The 21,722-nt window shown below is 39.6% G+C and overlaps 1 protein-coding gene across 21 annotated transcripts in view; it reads left to right on the top strand.

The window, feature by feature from the left end:
• Positions 1–21,722, top strand: part of MCTP1 (multiple C2 and transmembrane domain containing 1) — a 537,798-nt gene that overhangs the window by 467,557 nt on the left and 48,519 nt on the right. The window contains exon 20 of one of the 21 annotated variants that reach the window (XM_030325046.1): positions 176–1,901. The exons of the other annotated variants lie outside the window; for them this stretch is intronic. Coding sequence (XP_030180906.1) covers positions 176–196 — 21 coding nt within the window. The 3' untranslated portion in view covers positions 197–1,901. Of the gene's footprint in view, positions 1–175; positions 1,902–21,722 lie in introns of those variants that run through there. 21 annotated transcript variants of the gene reach the window in all.

The raw sequence follows: 21,722 nt of genomic DNA, 5'->3' as shown, positions 1-21,722 counted from the left end.
GGAAGTCAATCACATGTTTCAAGACAGGTCCTCTAGAAAGCTAGTTATCGTCTGTACTGCAGCAGTGAACTTACTCTTATACTCCCATTTCTTGACAAAACCTCTTGAAATAGTGTGTCAGCTCTGGCTCTCAAGAGGTTGACAACATCCGTAGAAACAGACACAATTTTTTCAGGATCGCTGGCAGAATCGTTGACACTGGCTGACACCACTGCATGTTGAGATGAGAAGCATGTTTCTTCACCAAAGCAGTAGAACCAGATGTGTTGCCAAGCATCACAGATGCTCTAACGGAGCCCAGAGTGCCAAGATTTTTATTCTGCCTGAAAATTTGTTTGGCAAAGAAATTCTTCACCATGTTAAAGACATTGACTCTGCAGATTCTCAAAGAAGTTCACAAAGTAGGAATTCTTTGATTGTAAGAACTTGTCGACAGGAGTTGGCTATGCAAATAGAGGTATCTATTTGTATTATTATGTGCAAAAGGGAGATATTAAAGACATGTCAGAAATTCTGTAGTGTTGACATCATTTGATGAGAACGCAACTTCAAGAAATGTGTGGCTTCACCAGCATCTTTCCAGTGACATGTAGGTTATTTTTCTTGGTGATATGATGGATGCAAAAAATATTTTAATACGGGTCTTTTTTTTTTTACTTGGGGCAAATCTAAAGCCAGGTAAAGTCCCAGTCTTTAATAACCAAAATGTATTTATATAAAGAAAAAAGATACACAATGTCGAATAGATTTTCACAGTAGGCAGCCTGAGCTACTCCCTTTAATTTTATTGGTTGCATACTTCTATTGGCCAGAATCCTGCCACGTAAGAAATACTGTAGTTTTGCATCCCATTAAACTCCATAATTAATAGAAAATCAATAGATATGAAAACCTCATGGTACTGTTTTTTTTCTTTTGAAATTTTCCTACTTAAGCTAGACTCAAGGTAAACAGAGATGTATGGCTGTAGTCATGTTAGCACCATGTGTTTTCTTAGATTCCTATCCATAGTAAACCATTCTAGAGGTCTTAACATCATAGTGACAATATTACCTATCTGTTTACCTTCAATATCAGATTGCTCGCTGTTCAAAATATGTTTCCCTGCCTAGTGATCTCCGGCCTGGCCATGTATCTCACTTTGGCTGTCCTAGGCCATTTCCCAGCCAAAGGTTCAAGAGCCATCCTTGGCTCTGCCATCTCTCCTTTCCTTCTGAAACATAGCTGGAACTGTCCGCATAGGAGATACTTGTTTAGCTTGAATTCTAGAATAAAGGTGATGTAGAGCCAACCCATAAGGGCATGTAGTATGAACAAAAAATAAACCTGTGTTTTTATTTTTATAAGCTTTCATGATTTTGAGGTGTTTTTTGTTTTGTTTTGTTTTGTTTTTTACCATGACGTAATTTAGTCTAGGCTGGCAGATAAAATATTCATCCATATTACTTGGTGTGACTCAAGGTGTTAATATTATAATTTCAAAGAAAACATAAATTTTTTAAATAAAACTAATCAAAGTCTCAGAAAGGAAAATTTAAAATATTTTTTTCTTCTTAAATTCACAGATCTACCCACAGACCTTGAAGCCCAGTCTCAGATCATTCTGCTGTTAGGTCTCTCTCATTGAAAAGTGCTTTCTTTTCCCCATAAACTTAAAGTGAAGGACAAGACACTGGGCAGACAGATAAATATGGCAGAATATGGGCCTTTCAGGAATCGCTGTCTGATGGGACCCTTGATTATGTAAACTAATAACTACAATACAGTGAGAAAAATGTTGTAATAGAGTTATAAAGAGTTTGGGTGGGAAAAACAGGAAGGTGACCATCTTCACAGACTTGTCAGCAAATGTTGCACAGTAGAGGTGGCATTTAGTTGAAATCTTGAAGGATGAGTGAGAATGTACAAGGAAATGTGGTATGTGAATTCAAGGAGTATTTAGTACAGTAGGAGCATAAAGTGGAGGAAAATGACACTGGAAAAGGTAAATTTAAGATTGTGAATGCTTTAGCCATCAGTTAAGAAATTTGAATTATCTTCAAGCAGTGAGAAATCAAAGGCTCTTTTAAAATAGGGAATTGTCATGATGACATTTGTGCTTTTAGAAGGAAACTCTGTGAGGGCACCTGGGTGGCTTAGCCGGTTAAGCATTCAACTCTTGATCTAGGCTCAGGTCATGCTCTCATGATTCATGGGTTCTCCCATTCTCTCCCTCTCTCTTTCACTCACTCTCTCTCTGTCTGTCTCTCACTCTGCCCCTCCCCTGCTCATGCTCTCTCTCTCTTTCTCTCTCTCAAAATAAATGAATAAATTTTAAAAAAGAAGAAAACTCTGCTAATGGGCAGGTGATGGAATAAGAAGGAAATGAGACTTGGTCACCTGCATGGCTCAGTCAGTTAAGCATCTGACTTTGGCTCAGGTCATGATCCCAAGGTTTGTGAGTTTATTGGGCCCCCTGCTGTCAACACAGGGCCCACTTCTGGTCCTCTGCCTCCCTCTCTCTCTGCCCCTCCCCTGCTTGCATGCTCACTCACTCTCTCTCTCTCAAAAAATAAACATTAAGAAAAAAAGAAGAAGGGAAATGAGACTCGAAGTAGAGAAATATGCGAGGAGGTGCCATGGTATTCCCAGCAAGAAATAATGTCAGCCTGCACTGAAAACAGCAATCATGATAATAAGAAAGAAACAAATTTGAGAGATACTTTTAATAGTAAATGTACTAAGATTATTGAAATAATTTATGTTCTATAGAATAAGGGAAAATTTAGAGTTGCTGAGGGACTATAAGATGCTTGGCTGAGATATCTTGTATTTGTGAAGCACTTCACATGTTTCAAAGTACTTCCATTTCTTTACCTTAATTTAATGTTCACAATAACTCTGTGTATGGCTTATCAAGTATTATTCCATGCTTCAGTATCAGGAAGATTAACTTGGCTAGTGGGAAGTAGCTAAGATTAGAACCAGATAATGAGACTAAAATAGAGAAGTAGTTGAATCTGAAAACAAGTTAACTTATCTAAGAAGAAGGTAAGTCTGGGAATTAGGTAACTTGTCTGATGATGAAGAAACTGAGGTCAGAAAACTAACTCTCTAATTAACTTTCCTTCCTGGTCATGTTGTAGTAAGGCCTGTGACCCACCCAGAGATGACGACTAGGTCACTTGGTGTGCAAATTGCATGTTCTGGTCAGTATAGACAGAAAGTGTCCTCCGTGCCTGCCCAGCCCTCTTTTCCTTCAGCAGTAGGTCTTAAGAGAGCCTTTGAAAAAATGATGGCAACAGGTCCATATTCAGGGCCTCTTCCCCATTTAGTGTGCTTTCACTAAGTGAACGCAGATCCAATGTGGAAGCAGAAGTATCAGTGTAAAAGGATGCCAAATATTTTTGATGCCTCAAAGTTGGTTCAGAAGGAAAGGCATGTGACAGCCATGCTTATTCTGGCTTTGATCTAAAACTTTAGGAAAATACGATGCAGGAGGATCATGGGTCAGTTGAGAAACCCCTTCTATTGTCACTATTTATAAAATGAAAAGACTGAAGCCTCTGAGTAACTCACTCAACGTCACAAAATAAGCGAAACAACCAAACTACAAACTTTAGCCTGTTTGTCTCCAAAGCCCGCATTGTTTTGCATAACAATCTCCCAGTGCCTACCCCCTACAAAAACCCACTTAGTGACTAAAGTAATAATTTCCATTCTTTCATTATTCACTGGCTTCACTGGGCTCACCTGGGCAGCTCTTGCTGGAATCACTCTTGTGGGTCTAGCCAGCTATCTGGGGCTGTGGTCCTCCAAGGGCTTGACTAGGCTGCACATTCCAGATGGCTCAGTTGGATGACTAGGGGTTGTTGCTGGCTTTCTCATGACATGCAACTCAATTCTAAGAGGGAGAATGATTCCCAAAAGTGAGTGTTTCAAGAGATCCAAGCAGAAGCTGCAAGCTTCTTATGATGTAGGCTTGGAAGTCCCAGAATGTCACTTCTGTCATGTCCTATTGGTCAAACAAGTCACTAAGGCCAGCCCAGATTCAAGGAGAGGATGGCTTTGGTTCTACCTCTTAATAAGGAGTGTCAAGGTCCTATTGCATAAGAATCTAAGAGATGGGAGATATTATGTGGCCATCTTTGGAAAGTAAAATCAGCTACCATTTCTAAAGAAGAAAAGCTCCTAATAGATGTCCAGTAGCATTAAGGTATATGAAGCCTGTTGCCTAACAGGAGACTTTCTCTTTATCTAAGGTTTATCAGCATATAGTGCTTGATTAGGTTATCTCAAAACTTAAACGAGCATAGTGCCTTCAAATTGCCAGGTGTATCCAAAGTTTATCATCCCATATATTTTTGTTTCATTTTTTGTTTTTGATTTACAAGTGGAGAAGCATCAAAGGACTGACTGAATTGTCATTCTCTACTTCGCTAAAACCTGAAAGTGCTACCTAAATCTTTCTTCTTCTGCTTTGTCCATAGATAAGAATTCAGCCCAGAAATTTCACTATCTAGCTGAACTCTCCCTAGAAGCTAGTTGGTACGTAGAAAGGAGTCATAAAAAAAAAAATCCTTTTTAAATCCTATTCAGACTATACTGAACATCCATTGTCCTCTACCAGTGAAGGAAGACAAAATGCCACTGTCCAGTGTCCTGGAAGTCAGGCTTTACTTGCTCTGACTGGCTGCCAAAAATGAAAAGCCAAGTGAGGAAAGGAGATTGCAGAACATTTCCCTCTTAAAGCATAAGAGTTTCTTCTTTTTAGAAAATGCAATTTGAAATTGCCAACAGTTCACATCTGGTATTTTACTAATTTGTTCAAGGATATTTCTCATAGGATTTAAAAGATGACTGATATCTCTGAAAATTTTGTTGTACAAACTCTAAGTAGCTCGGTCAAGACTCTTTTCCAGGATCCTTGGAGCTAATGTTTTTCTGCTGTAGTGAGGTAGCAGTATGCAGATATTAAAATCAATATTGAGCTCATCATACACATATATGCTATTTCTTGGTTCTGGTATCTTACCCATGTATTCTGATCACAATGATTTGGAAACAGACACAGCATCTGTCTTCTCTGTGATTTCACACTAGAATATTTTGGAGACATACAAGGCAATATAGTAAACAATATACAGCTGCTGCAGTCTGATAATGTAAGATTTATTGATTATCCAAAAGAGTAACTACCCTAGGTATTAGGTTTCTTGTCACAACCTTCAGTGCCTGGGGTAGTTGAACAAGTTCTTTTTTTCCTTTGAGCTGACCTCAAAGTCACATAGTTTCTGAATCAGGTCCTCAGATTTCATACTTTGGCAATTTCTTTCCTTTCTAATGGGGTATATTAGAGAAAATGTGTCACCTTTTGCACCATGTAATACCAAATCAGATCAGAATTCATGCACAATTATGTCGGTGGAAATCTAATAGTACAGGCTGGCTTATCTCTAGATAACACATGGAAAAATAACTTCCCCGACTGACAGATTTACTTGATTTTTTTTTTCAGATAAGTTATTTGTGAGTAATCGAGCTAAAGAATGTAACTGGATTATTTTTCATACTATAAAAAAAAAAAAAGACTCTCAACAGTAAAATGGTTGCTGAGTATCCAAGCTCTGTCACTCTGCCCCCCCTCCCCCACACACACACACCCCTTTTTCTTTGAAAAAGTTCCTGGATAATGAACACAAAAAAAGAACAAAAAAATTTTTTTTGCATTAGCTATATTTATTAAGAGGAAGAGGACTAACAGCTTTAGGAAAACAAAATTTACATAAAACATTTATGTAAAAATAATGTTAGTTGATAGTTAATGATATTTAAGTAACACAGGCTAGGTGGTAGTCTACCTGGGAATGGTATTAGGCTGCCTAAAAAGCCTTCATCTGTGTTTCTCTTTTATAATCAGAAAAAGTCAAAGCCCATCGGTAATCTGAAGTCGTCTTGAAACCAATTAAATAATTTAAGATAAGTTGTACTGCAAATGTGCTTTTTAAGTGTTTTAGACTTAGGATGTCTTAGGGATGTTGTAACCCCTTTTTAATGTTACTATTTATATATAACTACCATGTGTATAGTATTACACCTTTAATGCACTGTACTAGCTGTCACTTGAAATTAAGTGCAAGCATGTTCTTTTTGGCCTTCAGTTTCTCCTACATTAAACGTTAAATAATGGTACCAGTAGTAAAAGGGTGGGTAGCATTCCCAATGGAAACTCACTTTCTGCATCTGGTTGCGTTGTGTTCGGGTTTCTGCACAAAAGATATCGCATATCACAATCTCTTAGTGTTTACACACCTGGCATCCAGAACTCTACCTGATGTCTTTTCTCAGGAAATTAACGGAATCAAAGCTTATGGTAGGCATGTTTGATAGATATACCTTGTCTGTAGAGATCTGGTGATAATTCTATCAGAGTTTGTCCCTGGTTGATCATATATCTATGCATTTTTATATCTTTGTGGTTTTCTTCACCAACTCTGTGCTTGCCTCAGTGCCTTCATTAGAAGGTCAGGTTCTTAGTATTTAGTAATTCACCTTGAAAACATACTGTAAGTTGAATGTGTCAAGCATGAGTTTTCCCCACTCAGCATGAATTTCAGAGCATTAAAAAAAGACAAACCCGTAGCTAAAATATTTTCTTGATCTCTGTTTTTCATTTATACAGAGACAAGTAAACAGATGCTTACTGATTTCAGATGTTTCTTTGTTCCATAAGTCATGTTTACTTTTTATATTGTAATGATAGTATACCAACTTTTCTCCCTCATAATAAAACTGCATTTTCCAAACATACAAAACAATTAGTTTTAATAAAAGATACTATCCACATGGGAGCCACTTGGAAGGGTTATAGCTTATGTGAAAACAATTGATAGGAAAATTAAAATTCCTTGTATTTATTTCTAAACATTTCCATTCCCACAATCTAAATCATAATGATAGAACTTCCTGTGTGAATCTTTTCCCATAACAAGTAAAAGTAATATGGTAGAAAGAGATCAACTTTTTTTTTCTACAAGAGTTGACCAACTTTGTCACCTTTAAGTATGTTTGCATCTATTTACATACAGCACAGAAATGAAGGTGAAAATATTCTGATTAAGAAAAACGGAATCAAGATAGGGTATTTTTCTCTCATTCAGTATGAATGATTCATTCAATTCATTCTTTCATTCACATATTCATGCATGTATGCACATAATAAATATTTGTGTACCTATGACAAATGTCTGTTCTGTGCATCAAATATAGATACATTGTAAGAGAGTAGGTTTCTTTTCCTTTGTTCACCATCAATCTCAGACATGCTGTACATCTGTTGCCTCCATTTACTCCCCTCTTTTGTTCAATCTTAATTCTTTCCTTCGTGGCTTCCATTTATAACACTGTTCCCTGAACTTGTTCCCTGAAGACATTAATAACATCATTCGGACTTCTACCTTTTTAGTGCATTGAGCTCAATGCTATCTTAGCCACCATTTAATCATATACCCTTCTATCTCCCTGGACACTCAGGTCTTTTTACTCTAACACTTCCATGTTCATTGTTTGTCTTCAGTGTTTGTGTATCTCCCACTTTTGTTCTTTCTTAATCTTTGCCCACAATTTTAACTATCACTTCAAGGAAGATAACTCCAAAATCTTTACTTTGGATTCATGTATTCTTTCATCACTGCAACAAGTATTATGTACTTGTAACGTTCAAAGCACTACGCTATGTTCTCTGAAGGATACAAACAGAAATGAGGCCTAATTCCTCTTCTCAAGGAGCTAAACATTTCTGGTTATGCCTTCTGTCCCAAGTCTGTTGTGTCTTTCCACCCTTTTGTACATTGAAAGTTGCTTCATCATAAACCCAAACACAGTATATTTCAATCTGAACTTCTATTCTTTCCTCTCAAAAAAGCGTCCTTTGTAGCTCAAGAATTTCTACCAGTAGCGCAAATATTTTACTCATGAAGATGCAAAAACTCGAATCATTTTTGGTGGTTTTCTCTAACCTATAAGAAAAATTCTATAGATTTTGCAGTTGCACTATTCCTTACTTTGTATCTTCCTCTTAAGATTCTCCTGATATGCTCTTACAGTCTACATGAAGTGCCCTTTCTGCTTATTCAAGACCCATTCATCCTTTTTGTTTTTTGTAGTATTATGGTTTTATGAACATAGACATGATGTGCACATAAACTGTCTGTATGTTCATTTTCTTCGCTGCACAGCATGGCATTGGGATTGTGACTCTGATGGTCAGCTGAGCTGTTCTTTCCACAATGACTTTGTGGTTCTCAGAGGAGACATTGTGGGCAATCTCTGCACAGTAAGATTTGTTGCACATCAGCAGCATTTCAAGCTCTTTGACGTTGTGGACTAAGAACTTCTGGAAGCCACTGGGCATCATGTGCTTTGTTTTCTTGTTGCTTCTGTCACCAATGTCGGGCATCAAGATCTGGCCTTGAATCTTCTGTGCACCCTATTGTCAATGCCTCTGGGTTTTTACCAGTTGCACTTAATTTTGACATACCAGTCTGACTGATGCCGGGTGACTTCTTCCTCTTTTTAACGATCTGGGGCTTCACCAGAGGTCTGAGGTCAGCCATGATGCTGAGTGAAAGATGGCTGCCACCTCCCCAGGTAGCACTGAGGAGCAAGACCCATTCATCTTTAAAACCCAGCTGGAATCTGCTCCCCCACCCCAGATCCTGCCAATTAACTCTTTAGCCAGTGATGACTGTACTTCAAAACACACAATAATGTGTTTTTTCTCCTCAGTTGATATTCATCTATTTTCCCTTACATTTTTTAAAATTATGTGCACTATACGAGCACTTCACATGTATCATCTCATTTCTTGTTCACGACAACACTATTAGTAGTTCTATCATCCACTGTGCCTAGGCTAAGTGACTTGTCCAGAGTCACAACTAAAGACTGAAATTAGAACCCAGTTCTGTCTAGACTCCAAAAGTCCATGATTTAAACCATTATGCCACATTCTTACAACATTTATGTATTAATTAATTAATTCATGGTCTTATTTATTATTTTTTTTCATTTTTTTATTGATTTATTTTTTTATATATATGAAATTTATTGACAAATTGGTTTCCATACAACACCCAGTGCTCATCCCAAAAGGTGCCCTCCTCAATACCCATTACCCACCCCCCCCGCCCCCCCCCCCCCCCACCACCCTCAGTTTGTTCTCAGTTTTTAACAGTCTCTTTGCTTTGGCCCTCTCCCCCTCTAACGTCTTTTTTTTTTTTTTTTCCTTCCCCTCCCCCATGGGTTCCTGTTAAGTTTCTCAGGATCCACATAAGAGTGAAACCATATGGTATCTGTCTTTCTCTGTATGGCTTATTTCACTTAGCATCACACTCTCCAGTTCCATCCACGTTGCTACAAAAGGCCATATTTCATTTTTTCTCATTGCCACGTAGTATTCCATTGTGTATATAAACCACAATTTCTTTATCCATTCATCAGTTGATGGACATTTAGGCTCTTTCCATAATTTGGCTATTGTTGAGAGTGCTGCTATGAACATTGGGGTACAAGTGCCCTATGCATCAGTACTCCTGTATCCCTTGGGTAAATTCCTAGCAGTGCTATTGCTGGGTCATAGGGTAGGTCTATTTTTAATTTTCTGAGGAACCTCCACACTGCTTTCCAGAGCGGCTGCACCAATTTGCATTCCCACCAACAGTGCAAGAGGGTTCCCGTTTCTCCACATCCTCTCCAGCATCTAGAGTCTCCTGATTTGTTCATTTTGGCCACTCTGACTGGCGTGAGGTGATACCTGAGTGTGGTTTGATTTGTATTTCCCTGATAAGGAGCGACGCTGAACATCTTTTCATGTGCCTGTTGGCCATCTGGATGTCTTCTTTAGAGAAGTGTCTGTTCATGTTTTCTGCCGATTTCTTCACTGGGTTATTTGTTTTTTCGGGTGTGGAGTTTGGTGAGCTCTTTATAGATTTTAGGATACTAGCCCTTTGTCCGATATGTCATTTGCAAATATCTTTTCCCATTCCGTTGGTTGCCTTTTAGTTTTGTTGGTTGTTTCCTTTGCTGTGTGGAAGCTTTTTATCTTCATAAGGTCCCAGTAATTCACTTTTGCTTTTAATTCCCTTGCCTTTGGGGATGTGTCGAGTAAGAGATTGCTACGGCTAAGGTCAGAGAGGTCTTTTCCTGCTTTCTCCTCTAAGGTTTTGATGGTTTCCTGTCTCACATTTAGGTCCTTTATCCATTTTGAGTTTATTTTTGTAAATGGTGTGAGAAAGTGGTCTAGTTTCAACCTTCTGCATGTTGCTGTCCAGTTCTCCCAGCACCATTTGTTAAAGAGGCTGTCTTTTTTCCATTGGATTTTCTTTCCTGCTTTGTCAAAGATGAGTTGGCCATACGTTTGTGGGTCGAGTTCTGGGGTTTCTATTCTATTCCATTGGTCTGTGTGTCTGTTTTTGTGCCAATACCATGCTGTCTTGATGATGACAGCTTTGTAGTAGAGGCTAAAGTCTGGGATTGTGATGCCTCCTGCTTTGGTCTTCTTCTTCAAAATTCCTTTGGCTATTCGGGGCCTTTTGTGGTTCCATATGAATTTTAGGATTGCTTGTTCTAATTTCGAGAAGAATGCTGGTGCAATTTTGATTGGGATTGCATTGAATGTGTAGATAGCTTTGGGTAGTATTGACATTTTGACAATATTTATTTTTCCAATCCATGAGCAGGGAATGTCTTTCCATTTCTTTAAATCTTCTTCAATTACCTTCATAAGCTTTCTATAGTTTTCAGCATACAGATCCTTTACATCTTTGGTTAGATTTATTCCTAGGTATTTATGCTTCTTGGTGCAATTGTGAATGGATCAGTTTCTTTATTTGTCTTTCTGTGGCTTCATTGTTAGTGTATAAGAATGCAACTGATTTCTGTACATTGATTTTGTATCCTGCAACTTTGCTGAATTCATGTATCAGTTCTAGCAGACTTTTGGTGGAGTCTATCGGATTTTCCATGTATAATATCATGTCATCTGCAAAAAGCGAAAGCTTGACTTCATCTTTGCCAATTTTGATGCCTTTGATTTCCTTTTGTTGTCTGATTGCTGATGCTAGAACTTCCAGCACTATGTTAAACAACAGCGGTGAGAGTGGGCATCCCTGTCGTGTTCCTGATCTCAGGGAAAAAGCTCTCAGTTTTTCCCGTTGAGGATGATGTTAGCTGTGGGCTTTTCATAAATGGCTTTTATGATCTTTAAGTATGTTCCTTCTATCCCGACTTTCTCAAGGGTTTTTATTAAGAAAGGGTGCTGGATTTTGTCAAAGGCCTTTTCTGCATCGATTGACAGGATCATATGGTTCTTCTCTTTTTTTTTGTTAATGTGATGTATCACGTTGATTGATTTGCGAATGTTGAACCAGCCCTGCATCCCAGGAATGAATCCCACTTGATCATGGTGAATAATTCTTTTTATATGCTGTTGAATTCGATTTGCTAGTATCTTATTGAGAATTTTTGCATCCATATTCATCAGGGATATTGGCCTGTAGTTCTCTTTTTTTACTGGGTCTCTGTCTGGTTTAGGAATCAAAGTAATACTGCTTCATAGAATGAGTCTGGAAGTTTTCCTTCCCTTTCTATTTCTTGGAATAGCTTGAGAAGGATAGGTATTATCTCTGCTTTAAACGTCTGGTAGAACTCCCCTGGGAAGCCATCTGGTCCTGGACTCTTATTTGTTGGGAGATTTTTGATAACCGATTCAATTTCTTCGCTGGTTATGGTTCTGTTCAAGCTTTCTCTTTCCTCCTGATTGAGTTTTGGAAGAGTGTGGGTGTTCAGGAATTTGTCCATTTCTTCCAGGTTGTCCAAGTTTGTTGGCATATAATTTTTCATAGTATTCCCTGATAATTGTTTGTATGTCTGAGGGATTGGTTGTAATAATTCCATTTTCATTCATGATTTTATCTATTTGGGTCATCTCCCTTTTCTTTTTGAGAAGCCTGGCTAGAGGTTTGTCAATTTTGTTTATTTTTTCAAAAAACCAACTCTTGGTTTCGTTGATCTGCTCTACAGTTTTTTTAGATTCTATATTGTTTATTTCTGCTCTGATCTTTATTATTTCTCTTCTTCTGCTGGGTTTAGGCTGCCTTTGCTGTTCTGCTTCTATTTCCTTTAGGTGTGCTGTTAGATTTTGTATTTGGGATTTTTCTTGTTTCTTGAGATAGGCCTGGATTGCAATGTATTTTCCTCTCAGGACTGCCTTCGCTGCGTCCCAAAGCGTTTGGATTGTTGTATTTTCATTTTCGTTTGTTTCCATATATTTTTGATTTCTTCTCTAATTGCCTGGTTGACCCACTCATTCGTTAGTAGGGTGTTCTTTAACCTCCATGCTTTTGGAGGTTTTCCAGACTTTTTCCTGTGGTTGATTTCAAGCTTCATAGCATTGTGGTCTGAAAGTATGCATGGTATAATTTCAATTCTTGTAAACTTATGAAGGGCTGTTTTGTGACCCAGTATATGATCTATCTTGGAGAATGTTCCATGTGCACTCGAGAAGAAAGTATATTCTGTTGCTTTGGGATGCAGAGTTCTAAATATATCTGTCAAGTCCATCTGATCCAATGTCTCATTCAGGGCCCTTGTTTCTTTATTGACTGTGTGTCTAGATGATCTATCCATTTCTGTAAGAGGGGTGTTAAAGTCCCCTGCAATTACCACATTCTTATCAATAAGGTTGCTTATGTTTATGAGTAATTGTTTTATATATTTGGGGGCTCCGGTATTCGGCGCATAGACATTTATAATTGTTAGCTCTTCCTGATGGATAGACCCTGTAACTATTATATAATGTCCTTCTTCATCTCTTGTTACAGCCTTTAATTGAAAGTCTAGTTTGTCTGATATAAGTATGGCTACTCCAGCTTTCTTTTGGCTTCCAGTAGCATGATAAATAGTTCTTCATCCCCTCACTCTCAATCTAGAGGTGTCCTCAGGTCTAAAATGAGTCTCTTGTAGACAGCAAATAGATGGGTCTTGTTTTTTTATCCATTCTGATACCCTATGTCTTTTGGTTGGCGCATTTAATCCATTTACATTCAGTGTTATTATAGAAGATACGGGTTTAGAGTCATTGTGATGTCTGTATGTTTTATGCTTGTAGTGATGTCTCTGGTACTTTGTCTCACAGGGTCCCCCTTAGGATCTCTTGTAGGGCTGGTTAGTGGTGACAAATTCCTTCAGTTTTTGTTTGTTTGGGAAGACCTTTATCTCTCCTTCTATTCTAAATGACAGACTTGCTGGATAAAGGATTCTCGGCTGCATATTTTTTCTGTCTAGCACACTGAAAATCTCGTGCCAGTTCTTTCTGGCCTGCCAAGTTTCAAAAGAGAGATCAGTCACGAGTCTTATAGGTCTCCCTTTATATTGAGGGCACGTTTACCCCTTGCTGCTTTCAGAATTTTCTCTTTATCCTTGTATTTTGCCAGGTTCACTATGATATGTCGTGCAGAAGATCGATTCAAGTTACGTCTGAAGGGAGTTCTCTGTGCCTCTTGGATTTCAATGCCTTTTTCCTTCCCCAGTTCAGGGAAGTTCTCAGCTATGATTTCTTCAAGTACCCCTTCAGCACCTTTCCCTCTCTTTTCCTCCTCTGGGATACCAATTATGCGTATATTATTTCTTTTTAGTGTATCACTTAGTTCTCTAATTTTCCCCTCATACTCCTGGATTTTTTTATCTCTCTTTTTCTCAGCTTCCTCTTTTTCCATAACTTTATCTTCTAGTTCACCTATTCTCTCCTCTGCCTCTTCCATCTGAGCTGTGGTGGTTTCCATTTTGTTTTGCATTTCATTTAAAGCGTTTTTCAGCTCCTTGTGACTGTTCCTTAGTCCCTTGATCTCTGTAGCAAGAGATTCTCTGCTGTCCTGTATACTGTTTTCAAGCCCAGCGATTAATTTTATGACTGTTATTCTAAATTCACTTTCTGTTATATTATTTAAATCCTTTTTGATCAGCTCATTAGCTGTTGTTATTTCCTGGAGATTCTTCTGAGGGGAATTCTTCCGCTTGGTCATTTTGGATAGTCCCTGGTGTGGTGAGGGCCTGCAGGGCACTTCCCCTGTGCTGTGGTGTATAACTGGAGTTGGTGGGCGGGGCCGCAGTCCGACCTGATGTCTGCCCCCAGCCCACCGCTGGGGCCACAGTCAGACTGGTGTGTGCCTTCTCTTCCCCTCTCCTAGGGGCGGGATTCACTGTGGGGTGGTGTGGCCCGTCTGGGCTACTTGCACACTGCCAGGCTTGTGATGCTGGGATCTGGCGTATTAGCTGGGGTGGGTAGGCAAGGTGCACGGCGGCAGGGGGGCAGCTTAGCTCGCTTCTCCTTAGGTGATCCACTTCAGGAGGGGCCCTGTGGCAGCCGGAGGGAGTCAGATCCACTGCGGAGGTTTGGCTCCGCAGAAGCACAGAGTTGGGTGTTTGCGCGGAGCAGCGAGCAATTTCCCTGGCAGAACCTGGTTCCCTTTGGGATTTTGGATGGGGGATGGGGCGGGGGAGATGGCGCTGGCGAGCGCCTTTGTTCCCCACCAAACTGAGCTCTGTTGTCCGGGGGCTCAGCAGCTCTCCCCTCCCTTTGTCCTCCAGCCTTCCCGCTTTCCGAGCAGAGCTGTTAACTTATGACCTCCCAGACACTAAGTCGCACTTGCTGTCGGAACACAGTCCGTCAGGCCCCTCGCTTTTGCAAGCCGACTCAGGGACTCTGCTTGGCCGGCGAAGCCACCCCTCCGCCCCGGCTCCCTCCGCCAGTCCGTGGAGGCGCGCACCGCCTCACCGCCCTTCCTACCCTCTTCCGTGGGCCTCTCGTCTGCGCTTGGGTATGGCGACTCCATTCTGCTAATCCTCTGGCGGTTTTCTGGGTTATTAGGCAGGTGTAGGTGGAATCTAAGTGATCAGCAGGACGCGCGGTGAGCCCAGCGTCCTCCTACGCCGCCATCTTCCCTCCTCTCTCATGGTCTTATTTAATCTAATGAGTAAGTCTCCACAAAAACATTATAAACCATAGTGACAAAAACAGTATTATAACACATATTAAGCACAATGGTATATAAATAGTAAGCATTTGGTTAAATGCTCAGTGAATAGAAAGTTCTATGTGTATGAATGGAAAACAGCAATTCAGATATCAGAGTCCCATAACCACTCCAACTAGCCATGTTGTATACTGGATATTATTTAGCAAAAGAACAGTGATTGTCCTATCATCTTCATTTTGCCAATATCTTTCTGATCCCTTGCCTCATATTTACATATCCCATAAGGAAACAGAATTGGATCTGCCTTTGCCAGTATGATATTAAAAGGAACTTTCTGCTCCCTATGTGTAGAATTCATTCTATATTCCCATTCACATTCACTGGTCTCTGAGACCCAGTCATTACACGTGGTGCCAAGGATGATACAGAGTTGAATGCAGTTTCCATCATCGCAGAGTTCCAATGTGTTCCCATCAGTCACTCTCTTTTGTATTCCTAAAACCACCACTTGGTTTCAAGTCTCTCATACCTCAAATGAGCCACCTTCCAGCGACTCTCAGCTATAATGTGTCTTAAGAATGCCTCCAAATTAGCTTTAGATTTTTTGAAACAGGGTAGCATAATGGTTAAGAGTATTGGTTCTAGAACCGGGCTTTAAAATGGGGTTAATGATAGTTCCTACCTTATCTTGTTATAAGGATTAAATGAGTAAATATGTATAAAGCTTATAATGATGTCTTTATCATAAAACAAATTTCATAAGTATAATGTTATTAGAGTGGTGTTATCATTATTGTTAGCAGCAACAGCAATATTATCAGTCATGGGAGTCCAGGAAGATTGTTATGTATTAAATGGAAGAGAGAGAGTCTGAGTAGGGATAGATTTTAGAGGGAAAGAAATTACTTTTGTTCTAACATGTGAATCTGAAATGTCACAAGGCCATCAAATTAGGTATTCCAGTAGATACTAGAAATATAAATCTGGAATTCAAAGAAGAGGTTATGGCTAGAAAGTTAAATTTGAGCAGTACTAATTACAGATAAAGTAATTACTGAAACAGAGGCTGTTGAGAGTGCAGGGAAGAGGGCCAAGGACAGTTCTGTGGAGAATGCCTCTATTTAAGGGGCAAGACAGGATGAAGAACAGAGCATATGGCTGAGAAGGAATCATAAGAGTGGTAGGAGGGGAATCAGAAGGGTTGCTGTTATGGAACCAAGAGTTTTGAGAAACGTATTACTAGAATTAAATATGGTAAATGCTCATGGAAGATGACAACTGAGGGAAAAAGTCATGAACATTGATGATTCAGTTAGTGAAGACCTTGGTGCTTGTAGTTTCCCTAGAGTGGTGACAGCAGAAAGCATAGGATATGTTGAAGGCAGCATGTATGGACTGCTCTTCAGAATGGCCTCACTCTGAAAGGGGAGGGAAGGAAGGACAAGAACTTAGGATATTGGCAGGAATTTGAGTGTTGTTTTAGTCTTGGGGAACTCACACTATTTCAGAAGGAACAAGTGGGGGAAGGTGGGTTTACAGAGCTAGAAGAGTATAAGCTCAAGGTCTCAGAAGAGATAGGATAGATGGAGGGAAGAACACTAGAGAAGGGATTGAGTTTCATGGGAGATCCAGGATGGAAGGGTGGGTGTTGAGGAAGTACACATGGCCTCTTTTCTTTCAGCAAAGTGGGAGAAATGGTCATCTGCTGTGAATTCAAAGTTAGGGTGGGTCATATGTGGAATTTGAGAAACTTAACAGAAGACCATAGGAGAAGGGAAGGGGAAAAAATAGCTTCAAACAGAGAGGGAGGCAAACCAAAAGAGACTCTTAATACAGAGACATACTGATGGTGATGGGGGGGAGGGGAGAGGAGGAAACGGGTGATGGACATTGAGGAAGGTACTTCTTGGGGTGAGCACTGGGTGTTGTATGTAAGTGATGAACCATGGGAATCTACTCTCGAAGCGAAGAGCACAGTGTATATACTGTATGTTATCCAACTTGACAATAAATTATATTAAAAAAAGTTTAGGGTGGGAGGCTCTGGAATATGAAGGAAGTTTGAAAGAATATCTGAAAGGAATGTGATAACCAGTCAACCCCAGAATGACTGGATGGTCAAGCAGCAGCAAAGGCTCGGCTGGGGCCACGTGACGTAAAGTGAGTATGTAGCAATGAAAACACAACAGTTCATGGTTCATCAACCCAGAATGATTTGTACACAAACAGGGTAATACAGAAAGGACATAGAACAAGTTTCAAAGAAAGATGACAAGTGAAGTTAGAATTGAGCTGATGGGCTGGGAGAATGGTGAGGAGTTAGAAGGAGGAAGCCCCTTGATCAGTGGGATAGGAAAGGCTTGCCCACCAAATGAAGATGTAAATGACAGAACTAGACTGTTGTGTTACTCTAGACACTTCACATTGTCTCTTCCTCCCTTCCTTCCTTTCTCCTTTCCTTCCTTCCATCCTCTCTCCCTCCCTCCCTTTCTTTCATTGTTTCTTTTTTTCTTTCTCTCATTCATTCTTTCTATTTTGTTTATACTGGAAAACTCTTCCTGGACAATAAAAGAGGGTATATTTTAAAGTTAAATGTACTGTGATAATTCTAAGAGCATCACTCCAACTGTTGAATAAGGAAAGTGGAGTTTTGTTCTCCATCTTCTTTAACTTTTCACCTATGGCTTTAGATGAAGTCTGCTTGAAAAGAAGAAGAAGGTGAAAAAAAGATGTCAAAAAGAGTTGTAAATTATAGAATGACATCTACCCTGCAGTTCTGTCACTCTCACTAATATTGCTTAGCATTCTGAGTTTTAAAAATAACGCAGTTATTGAGATTTAAAACTCTGCGGATGCAGAATACATTTTGGAAAATAAGACTTTTTACTATGCATAGCCAATTATAGTCCACTGAGAAAATGATGTATTTTTCCAATACATTTTTATTATGTACTTAACTGACGGACCTTCCCAGCTTCTTCATAGACATTCCACTCCATCAGCCACTGTACATAATATACTTCTTAGGAATCTACTTAAATTTGTATTTACCTGTGAGGCTAGATTGGCTCCAGAGGACACAGTCCTTTTTTCCTTGAGTAAATTATACATATTTTAGAAAACTATCTAAAAACATATTTACCTCATATGGAATTCTGGTCTCCAGGGTAATTAAGACCAGTTTTTAAAAAGCATAGCCAATGCACTTTAACTCTCTCAGGTAAATAAGATATATTTTATAATCATCTAAGAACGATTTCTCTCTTCCTTTCCTTCTCTTTCCCTTCTCCTGTAACTATCACCATGCCTCTTTTATACACATATTTAGTAATTATTTCAATGTTTCCTCAGATACTGCTTTTCTCTCAGGGGCTGGCACACCAATTACACTTTCCTTCCATTCCATGCACTGGCAACTCAACACAAAAGAGGCACAGCCTATCCTACATACAATTTCTGTAAGAGAAGTTACTTTGTGAAGATCCAGATTCTTCATATACAGTTTATTTGGTTTTAACATTTTAAGAAGGACTTACAATATTGGGGCATTTACCCATTAGAGCAAGCATAGAATTTTGTTGGTTAAGAGATGCCAATTGAACTGTATTTGAGCTTACACTAAAAATAGAAGGAATATCTAAAAAGAAATATGCAATAACATCACTGTAATGTTTTGCAAAAGCCACTATCTACCACAATCGTTATTAAAAACCAAAGAAATAAATGAAATTTCCTAGAAAAAAAATGCTTTCTCACTTAGCTATTTTGCACTCCTAAAACATTCTTTACACACTGATTTCTTTGCACGCATTGAATAATGAAAATGCACAACCCATTCTTCCTTTGTCCTACAGAAATATTGCAGTAGTTCCCTCAGGAAGAAAGCAGTAGGAAATCCATGTGACAATAATTGTTAGGTGGTTTGTGCCAACCATGTGAGAGTAAAACTAAAAACTTGGGGAAAAGGTATTTTCTAGAAACTGTAAGATGAATGTAACGAATAGAATAATGTCTGGTTTGTTTCTCCTCTTCTTTGCCTCTGAGGAATAATCCTTTACATTTCATGAGACTGATTTCTGAAGTTGCTGTGGATAAATGTTACTGCTGTATGCACTCTTCCACTGGGAGGTCAAGATTTCTACTAGTCTCTTCCTGGTTGGCATAATTGGACCACAGAGTTTATCCATTCTGTCCAAGCTAGTGCAAGCCTCTGAGCCAGATCCTCTCTGCTTAGGGCTCACAAAACCCTCCCTATTAAAATATGTGCAGTGATGTTTAAGCATCAAGACATGATTGAGGGCTTTCTCTTGGGCTGGTGGCCTAAATCCTAATCACCTTTCCTATCAGATTAGTCTTAGAACTCTGGTGACCATGAGTCCTGGTTGGCCTAGCAGAGTCCCAGTCTACACCTGCTATCCTGCTGTAATTATTAGTAGTGCCCAATTTTGCTTTCAGAAGCGTCTTGGTTTGTATAATAAAAGACATGATCTCTCTACTTATATGAGTTCTTTGGATTGAGTTCTGTTTCCTTAGGTGTGTTTGTGTTTGTGCTTTTTGTGTTTATGAGGGGTTACTTTTTGTTTTTTTTCTACTCAGGTAAATTTGAGGAGATTGAAAAAAAAAAAAAGACCCTGGTTTTCACCAAAATAATACAGGAATCATGTTCAAACATTGATTCCTCAGCCCCACCTCAAGATATTCCTATTCAGTAAGGATGGGGCGGTTCACAGGAATTTTTTCTAAGTAGGTGATTCTTAGGCACCTGAGTGCGAAACTTTAGTTTCAAGCGTCTGCAAACTCAGCCTAGCTATTTGACCCCTAAACACCGAATTCAGGTAGGTGCAAAGGGACATAACTACTCCAGGGTACTCTGGTGAACATGAGGGCCAGCTGGTCAGCTGCAGTCTATCTGGGTAATACTGACCAGCTAGAAGAGCTACTGTCTCCCAAGCTACTTGGCTGGAACTCAGGTAATCATTTTGAGGAAATTTAATCAGGAGGATTCTTTCCTGATTCTCTAGCCAAGCACACAGACACGGCTTCAGCCAGGTGAATTAATTGACATACCTGAGGAAGCTATTTTGAGTATTTTGCAAGATGAGTGGTGTGTGCAGGTTGAATAGTGGTTGGTTTCTGGAAGGTTGATCCTAGAACAAAAGACAAATCATTAAGTGATGCAGCCCCACCACCCTCGTTCCTTCACAAGGCATTGTGCTGTGCGCAGTCAAGGACACATGCCATTCAACCGCGGCTCCGCTTTGCTGACACTCTCAAAGTCATTCTTTCCCTTCGCAGCTGTCAGGGCTCTGCACACGTTATGCATTCCTTCTGGGCACTTGATGCTCACATTCCACCAGGCAGGAGAAGCAGGCACCTGAACAAAAGCAAGCAAAGACTCCTGGCCCCCCAAGATCATGGCTGTATGCCTCACACTTATTAACTGACTGCCCTTTACATTCTCCAGGTCACTTTTATTAGTCTCTCAAGGGTACCTGCATTTGGGGGGTCTTAAAATTTTTTCCTCACTCTCCTCTTTGCCTCCACCCACTACCCCGCCTTGCCCCTTCTCCCATACACTATCTTGCTTGCCTGAGCTCTGTAGAAGGAAATTAAACTGTGATTTGGTATGCTAAATTACCTGAACTAAAAACTATAATTTGCAATATTATTAAGTCATCACTGTCATGGATTTCAATTTCTTTCTGTTTAAACCTCTAACTCACAGCATCGCTCTTTTTGATTATTACTGAAAGGAGAGAGAAAAGCCCTTGGTTGTACTACTGACTGATAATATCTGTCAGGAGGGTTAAAATAGTATGCTTCCAAGTGGTTACTTCAGCCAGTCTAGTAAAAACTCCACATTGCTCCCACAGTGCGCTTGTTCATATATGAGGGCACATGGGAAGATATGGGGCTTCTTCGGTGCTCCTCACAGTTTGAGTCAGTTACAGGAATTGGAAATTTCACATTTCTACATCCCAAGAAACCAGGATTTCAGTCCTGGATGATGAGGACTTTTTCTTTCTGCACTGCTAACTCCAGTCCTTTTGGAAACGCCTTAGATATTTCCTGCTAAGCTGGCAACAATGGGGGTCTTGATGATAGCCAGAAGCCCAGTCCCCTTCTTCTGCCATATTCTCTATATTGTTGCTTTTATTAGGCATTCAAATTTTCTGTAAGAGTGCACCAATCAGGATAGGCTAGGTTTTGCTGCAGTAATGAATCCAAATCTTGATAGGTTAAAACCATAGTGCTTTATTTCTTGTTAATAATATTTGTCCATCACAGGCACACAGGAAGCTTTGCTCCACAGTTTTACTGCCATCCTCACCTTGGGCTCAAGGCCAACAGAGCAGCTGCTATTGGGAATATTGCCAGTTACCAAGTCTGAAGGAGAAAGATGGCAAAGCATGCACTGACTCTTAAAGCTTCTTCCTGGAAGCAACACAGACTACTTGTGTTCACCTTTCATTGGCCAAAGCAATTCACTTTAAGCAGGTAGAAAAGTGTGATCCTACCACAGTCCTAAAAAGAGCCAGAATATTTGTGCATGGCCTTAATGATTACTACAAGGGCCTGGTAGGTTCATGAGCCTAAAATAATGAAGGAAGAGAATGACCATAAAAAACAAGCTTTGTCTACCCAAACATATGTAAGCTGAAACATTGAGAATGTAGTGCTTCTCCCTGCATTTCAGTAACATTACAA

The sequence above is a fragment of the Lynx canadensis genome, chromosome A1 (genome assembly GCF_007474595.2).
Source record: "Lynx canadensis isolate LIC74 chromosome A1, mLynCan4.pri.v2, whole genome shotgun sequence".
NCBI classification, from domain to species: Eukaryota; Metazoa; Chordata; class Mammalia; order Carnivora; family Felidae; genus Lynx; species Lynx canadensis.
The sequence above is the reverse complement of the archived record's forward strand: the minus strand, read 5'-3'. Positions and strand labels throughout refer to the sequence as shown.